This window comes from Dendroctonus ponderosae, unplaced genomic scaffold (genome assembly GCF_020466585.1).
Source record: "Dendroctonus ponderosae isolate FM_Combo_2020 unplaced genomic scaffold, Dpon_F_20191213v2 Dpon_F_20191213_1, whole genome shotgun sequence".
In the NCBI taxonomy this organism is placed as follows: Eukaryota; Metazoa; Arthropoda; class Insecta; order Coleoptera; family Curculionidae; genus Dendroctonus; species Dendroctonus ponderosae.
This window is the reverse complement of record NW_026017110.1, coordinates 41,202,177-41,210,083: the sequence shown is the minus strand read 5'-3', so window position 1 is coordinate 41,210,083 and position 7,907 is coordinate 41,202,177. Positions and strand designations below refer to the sequence as shown.

At 35.4% G+C, this 7,907-nt stretch overlaps 1 protein-coding gene across 1 annotated transcript in view; it reads left to right on the top strand.

Annotated features, from left to right (window-relative positions):
* The first annotated feature begins 2,639 nt into the window (after positions 1–2,639).
* Positions 2,640–7,907, top strand: part of LOC109540741 (glutamate dehydrogenase, mitochondrial-like) — an 8,164-nt gene continuing 2,896 nt past the window's right edge. Inside the window, exons 1-3 of the mRNA XM_048660583.1 lie at positions 2,640–2,884; positions 3,092–3,341; positions 7,769–7,888. Coding sequence (XP_048516540.1) covers positions 2,738–2,884; positions 3,092–3,341; positions 7,769–7,888 — 517 coding nt within the window. The 5' untranslated portion in view covers positions 2,640–2,737. The remainder of the gene's footprint in view (positions 2,885–3,091; positions 3,342–7,768; positions 7,889–7,907) is intronic.

Below are 7,907 nucleotides of genomic sequence, written 5' to 3'. Positions count from 1 at the left end.
CCGGCGTCTTTTGTCAAACGTCAAACATACGGCCGTCTCTTTCTATCTTACCTAGTCATATGCTTTTTTGTGTGTGAAGCCAACCTACTGTTTAGGCAACCAGTCGCATAGTTAACTAAATTTAAATAAATTTGACCCTACACAATCAATAACAAGCTGTTAATCTACAAGCAAGTGGTGCGACCAATATGGACTTATGGCAGTCAATTGTGGGGCTGCGCCAAAAAATCTAATGTCGAGATAGTCCAAAGATTTCAGAACAAACTACTAAGGCATATAACTAATGCGCCGTGGTATCTACGGAATTGCGACTTACATCGATAACTCATCGTAGAAACGGTTGCGACAGTTATACAAAGATGTGCTGTTTCACACGAAAGTCGCCTTCAGCGTCACATCAACGAAGAAAAGTCCAGGCTCCTCGATGTGGAAAACTTGACAAGAAGACTTGATCGTACCAAACCATTCGAGCTTACCAAGCTGCCAAACAACTAAGAAACCATAGGGAAAGCTTAGATTTTTAATCATTGTAATATCTTAGTGCCAAAACAAAACAGATTGTTAGTCGTCTCTGTGACTAGTTTTTCATCATCTTGCACTTAGTGAGAGAAAAAAAAAATCCTACTGTTGTCTTCCATTTTGTCATTCATTTGCATGAGCAGTGAAATTAAACTGGGGTTCTCCATTGCAGGGTCTTCCTTCTTTGATTTACTTCTTGTTTCCATTAAAATTCAACTTGGATTCTGATAAATCCCACTTCTGACACCAAATGTACCGTGGATGGCCGGGTAGCAAACTCTTTCTTCAGCTTTCAACTTTTATTAACTCGGTATAACTTTAAATACGGAACAGGCACAAACTAACTTCAAAATTACCGTCAACTTCACAAACAATAACAATAACAAACGGAAAACTCGGTATTCAGACTCAAAGAAATTATAACCAATTTAACAGAAATGAATTCAAATTAATTGTTGACGATAAATATGACGCGCGCTTTTGAATCGAACAACTAGCGATTTATTAATCGATGTGTTGAACAACTTTGGTCCCTGATGGATTCAACTTCTGCTTCAGTTTCCTTCATTTTCTGAAACAGTTCATGTTTTCGCCGTTTTTGTTCAATTTCGTCTGTAGTTGCTTTCTATACTGCAGCTGCCTTAGTTCTGCAAATTTAAAATTTTTGACGTCAAAAATGCATTTTGTCAACATTATAAACTATCGAAATTTTCTCCAGGTTTCTGAGTTTCCATTAAATTACGGCCAATTATGGATAGACTGCTGTTTTGATCAGATGATCCAATGTGGTTTCGGCTACAGTTACAAAACGTTTAAAACTCGTAGGTTCTTCAGTTCCGTAGTTATGAATGTTTGAAGCCCAAGTTGCCTTTTTGCTCGTGTTGTTTCTGGTCACTTTTTCGCATTTACCAAATAACAGCAAATATTAAATTGATTTGTATTTGCTTGGATTAATTGGTCGCAACTGCTTTTACAGCCTCAAAAAATCGATGGCTGCAGCTGTTTTCGCTGAGTTTTGACTGTTTCGAGCTAAAGTTGCATTTTCGCCATCAAGGGCAATATTTTGTTAAGGTTTCTCTGCTCCTATTAAATTTTGACAATCCTGCGCTTGTTTGGGGTTTTCTTCAGTTGAACTACTGACATTTTCTCTATAGTCCTGAAAACTTTTAGACCTGCAATTGCCCTGGTTATGAATTTTTGAAGTCAAAGATGCATTTTGGACAACACTCAACAGAGTCGAGATTTTGTCCAGGTTTCTGAATTTTTATTAAATTAGGGCAAATCATTAAAAGACTGGTGTTTTTGTCAGTTAATCTACAATAGTTTGTCCTACTGCTTGAAAACATTTTAAACTCGGAGCTTTTCCAGTTCCACAGTTAGGAATTTTTGAAGCCAAAGTTACGTTTCCGTATAATGTCAAGTTTCTGTCCAGAGTTTGTAGCTCACTCATAGATTTTTTGGCAACACGGTCGATTATCTGCCTCCATTTAACAGCTTCTCCTTAATTGAAGAAAATGTTGGTTTCATTGGTGTTTTTTTCAGATCTTTCTGATCTACATCGGCTTTAGTTTAGTAGTCTTGATTTTATCAAAGCAAGTTGCATTTTTCCAACAAAGTCAAGATTCCGTCTCCATTTCACGGTTTGTTTTAAATTCAAAAAAATTCTAGTTCGAGTAGTGTTATCTTCAGTTAACGAATGGTTTTAACTGCAACCTGAAAATTTTTTAATTTTGCAACTGCACCAGTTCAGAAATTGTGATTTTTTAACGCCGAAGTTGCTATTTGGACAATACTTTTGAGATTGTGTCCACATTACTCAGCTTTTAGTAATTTAGGGCAGCTATCGGTTTCTACTCGGGTTTACTTCAATTGTCTTCACCTTCTATCGCCTGTCAAAATTTGTAATTTTGATCAGCTCTAGTTTATTACTAGTTTATTTATTTACATACTTTTGAGGACATGTGGTAAACGGTTTTGGTAAACGGGGCGCTCAGAGGTTTCTTAATTATTACCCATAACCTCAGCCCAACAATATGTTATACAATTCAAACTCTGTATACTATGCCTACTATTAATTAAAAAATAAAGGTACGAAACATTACACCTTTATGTACCGTTTTCAAAGTCAAAATACTTCGAAAATGTTAAGAAACTGTCAGACGAAAGTGCAGTGAATCAAAAATTTCCTAATTTCTAAATCATCATTACAATTACGCATATGTCTCAGTTAACCAAATATTTGCTTGTTCGTCGATTATTTCAACATCCACTAGGAAGCCAGTGTAAAGGGCAGTATCGGCTAAAGCATGTAATTCCAGAACGCCTGAAGAAAGTGCCAGATCAATCTGATCGTAAATTTTCTGAGGTAGACACATTATTTATCCGAAAGAGCTAAATTTTATTCCTTGAACGTTTAAAAGTGAATTTATCCAATTCAGTTTTTTGAAATTATAAAAACTATTCTCTCAATCGCTCAACCCGAATTGCTAATTATGCTAACACTAAAACTTGCAAATTGATAAAATAATTGTAATATCTATTTGTAAACCTAAAACAAAGCTTCACCTTCCAGATGATAGAATACTTTTTCCATCAAGCATGTATTGTTTGTGAAGATAAGCTTGTTGAAGATTTAGGAAAAATTCGAGGAAATATTGAAACGAAGGAACAGCGTCAAGCTAAAGTTACAGCCATTTTCAAGCAAATTGAGGCATGCGATGCCATGATAGAAGTGGCATTTCCGATGAAACGGGACACTGGAGAGTATGAAATAATTCAAGGATATAGAGCGCAACATAGTCAACATAAATTGCCAACCAAAGGTAAACGCGCATGCGGGAGTAGCTGTGGGTTTTGATCTCCAGGGTGTCCCATAAGTACATGATCAAGAGGGTACTGCGATATTCTTTGGATCAAACGAAGACGATGTGAGCTAACTTTTATTAACAAAAAATGTCTGGCTACTCCGCTATTGATGGCCAAAGTTCGTCAAAAAAATTACCTTTTTGAAATATCGGGAGAATGGTACCATGTATTTTGGTTAAACTAGTTGTGAATTTGTTCTTATTTAAGACACACCTTTTGATGAAATAATCGAGTTCAGCCGTTTTGGACAAGTGGTGAATTCTTGAGTGTCGTGGTACAAAAACTACCAGAAATTTTAATTTGGTGGATGGAATTAATTCATTTTTTTTTTGGTTTATTTACCAATCATTTATTTACAATTTTGTGCTCTTTGTAAAATCTTGTAGTGTCTATAGTTTTTGCGCACAAAAATATGTCTGTTTTCTTGCCACTTAACAATGTTAGACATTAAGTGCAAATGTGCGGCGCGTACACGCGTACGCTTTCACGCTAGTTGTCTTCGCAAGACCTTAATCTTTGACCACGTCGGTCATTTCTTCACTAGAAAAGGTCATTCGAAACGAATTTGTGAGATTGATTGACAATTAATTTATTCCTCGTATAACGATATTTGCAGTTAATGTCTAACATTGTTAAGTGGCAAGAAAACAGACATGTTTTTTTTGCGCAAAACCTATGAATACGACAAATGTTTATAAAGAGTACAAAATTATGAATAAATGATTAGTACATCAACCAAAAAACGAGTTGATTTCATAAAATTCACCAAATAAACAGTTCTGGTAGTTTTTGTACTACGACACTCAAGAATTCACCACTTGTCCAAAACGGATGAGAGCTCGCTTGTTTCATCAAAATATGACTCTTACATAATCCAAAATACATCGTATCATTCTCCCGATATTTAAAAAAAAGATAAATTGTTTGAAGAACTTTGACCATCAATAGCAGGGGAGCCAAACATTTGTTGTTGATAAAAGTTAGATTATACAGACTTCTTTTGATGCAAAGAATATCACAGTATCCTTTTGATCATATGCTTACGAGACACCGTGTATATCCAATGAGCTTCGCATAATATTGATTTTAAGGCAAGCTGCTTCAACTATTAGTACCACATAAAACTTACACTGCAAATATTTTCAAAATCCAACTTTAGCACTTGTCAGGTTATTCAGACAGGTTATTGCTTTATCTATTAACTGCGCCCCTCAGCTAGTAGGTAACTGCAAATCCTGAACTTGAGGACCAAGTTTTAGCCCGTGCTCTGGAAGATTCAGGCTAAATACTGGAAGTATAGGTTTTGAATTTGAAACAGCGACAAAAGTATTAACAGAATATTTAAGAAAGGAATACGAAACACTTATACCCTTACGATATTAAACTCCGGTGCACACATTTTTGCCACATGACTATAGGAAACGCTTTTATTTTTGCACACTTATAAATGATCACAAAGTCATGGGTGAACATGTGCATACTAATATTTTGTTTACCTATCAGTCTTACTTAAACGGATTCGGTGTTACAAATTAACGTAATAAACCCGCGAATGGTGAGGAAACATCCCATGCAACAGAAATTGAACACTATCAGCATTAATTTGAGATAAAATTGTGGGAAGCGTTCAGTTGCATGATGTCAGTGATCCGGCTCTCACAATTTTCAATAAACTTTTAAAATTATCTAATCGGCGGTTTTACATATACAGGGTGGCCCAACGAAAAGATCGCACCCCTATTTATGCTTCTCCTGGTAGACTTAGAAAAAAAGCTCGAACACGTCAACTTTGATTTTTAAGGGGACGTCTTGCTGACCATCATTGCATTATACAGGGTGTTTCATAAACAAAATACTACGTCATACTTTTCATTTTCAAATGGAAACCAACTAGTTTTTTGTAATTTTTCGGTCCTGCCAGAAGTTTGTAGTAAATTTGGTACAACATGTTCTATACCCGTCTTCAACCGGTTCAATTTTATTTGCGTTTGTTGTTGAATGATCGAGATATCGAGCCGTTCGGAAGTATCGCACATTGCCGTTTCTTTGGATGCCTCTGACAGTTTAGTCAAAACAACCGTCAAGTGTTAGTCCGAGTCGCCGTCAAGTGGCAATGTGGGCTTAAACGTTTTTTTTTAACTTAACTACTCGTTTAGGAACTTAATTTTAAAATTCGAAATTCTTGAAATAATATCTGCTGTGAATAATTAACTCTACATGATAATTCATAGCAAATTTGCAACATTTAATCTAAGGAAATATCATTTAAATTAAATAAATGAGGTATTAAGCAAAAACAATCTTTACTAGGCAAACAGATGGACTTCAATGTGATAATAAATGTTGTCAGTTTTCCTCCATACAGTAATAAAGATTTTGCTCTATTTACTTGCGGCCATTTAACAAGTTATCTGAAGAAGTTTTCCGGTGTGATCCGGTGGAAAATCTCTTCTCTCAAGAAAAAGAGATCTTACAACATGTTTTCCTAATATACCTGCCCAAACGTTTAACTTGCGAGATCTTGGAAATCGACTTGTCTAAATAAATGAGGGTTTGAGTCCCTCCAATAATGACAACTATGTCTATTATCAACGCCGTGTAAATAGAATTTGCATTCATCTGAGAACCAAATATTAAACAGCAAATGTCTATTGTTGAACAACCGTTGACTAATTTGTCGGCAGAACTCCGCACTTCTATCATAATCATCTTTATTAAGTTCATGTACAAGTTTTATTTTGTAAGGATGAACTTTATTACAATATTTTCAATATTCTTCGTATTGACGTACGAGAAACTTCGGAAAATGTAGTCATTTGGCGAGTACTTTGGCTATTGTCAAGTGCTACGTGTCCCAAAACCGGATGATCATAGGTTCAGATCCTTCAAACTTCTTGATTAACCTTTCCACATACTTATCGTTAATAGTTCTGTCAGAATGTAACTGATGAAATAAACGGGCGGCAGCCCTGGCAGAACTTTTGCAATGTTTTCAAACTAAATATTTATTATTTCTACCCTTTGGCGAATGGAAAATTTTATTGTAATGGAAGATGTGCACATTAAGTTAAAAACAGTTTAAGCCCGCACTGAAATTTGACGGTGACTCATTGTTTTTGCTAATCTGTTAGAAGTACTCATAGAAACAGCAAACTGCGATACTTTCGAACGGCCAATATCTAAGTCATTCAACAAAAAAACTCAAATAAAATTGAAACGGTTGAAGGTGGGTATAGAATATGCTATACCAAATTTGCTCCAAACTTCTGACAGGATCGAAAAATTACATAAAACTAGTAGCTTTCCATTTGAAAATCAAAAGTGTGACTTAGCACCTTGTTTATAAAACACCTTGTATAATGCAGTGATCGTTAGCAAAATGTCCCCTTAAAAATAAAAGTTGATGTGTTCGAACATTTTTTCTAGATCTACCAGGATAGTCTTAAGTAGGGGTGCAAGTTTTTCGTTGGCCCACCCTGTAGGTAAATTGTATAGAATTTGGTACCGCTTCTACCAACAGATCGTCTTGGTGGACCAGTTTTTATCCACCTGAACGGAACTTTGAAATGCATGGTTTATCACCGCGTTAACACTCAAAACGATTTATGCAGACGGATCGAGATGTGGATTGCTCAAATGTGAAATAAGGGGAAAGTCCAACTTGCTTTTTGCTGCAAAGTTAATTTAAGAATCCGCGTGTAAAAACGGATGTTGTCATATTACTTTTAACTCGAAACTGCTCGAATAAGGTAGCAAGTGGGAACTTATATTTTCTCGCCAAACGTCCTGCGGGAAATAGTACAATAGTACAGGGTTGTATGTCCTGTTTCTAGAATATCTGTTAACTTACATTGTGAGTGAACCCCCAAAATTTTGCATATATTCGTATATTTTTTGCTATTCACATATTTTCCTAATAGTATAGCAATTAAACTGAGTCAACATCTATATCTCTAATCTCTTACATCGCATCGCAAGTTTTTTAAAAATATCTTATATCTTATATCCACATATGGTGGTGCTAAGGCTGGAATCAAAATTGATCCTAGGAAGTACTCATTGTTAGAATTGGAGAAAATAACTCGGAAGTTTGCATTAGAATTGATTAAGAAGAGATTTTTGAGCCCTGGAGTTGATGTACCAGCACTAGACATGGGTAACAAGATGTTTTGAGATGAAGTTTATATTTGCCCATAAATCGTTTTTTTATGGTCAAGGTCAACACATTACTTTATCGATAAGATCATCTTTATCAGATGAATTTAATAGTTTTACTATAATTACAAGGTAATAAAGTTAGTAAAAATAATTTTGTCAATCAACCCTAGCACGTTAGGGGGGATGATAACAAATATATAGTATCGATTGTGATAATTTATTAAAGGTACTGGCGAACGTGAAATGGCTTGGATGATGGATACCTATTCGAAAACACTCGGATATCAAGACATGAACTCTCATGGTTGTGTCACAGGAAAGCCGATAAATCAAGGTGGAATTCATGGTATGCAATATTAAAATTT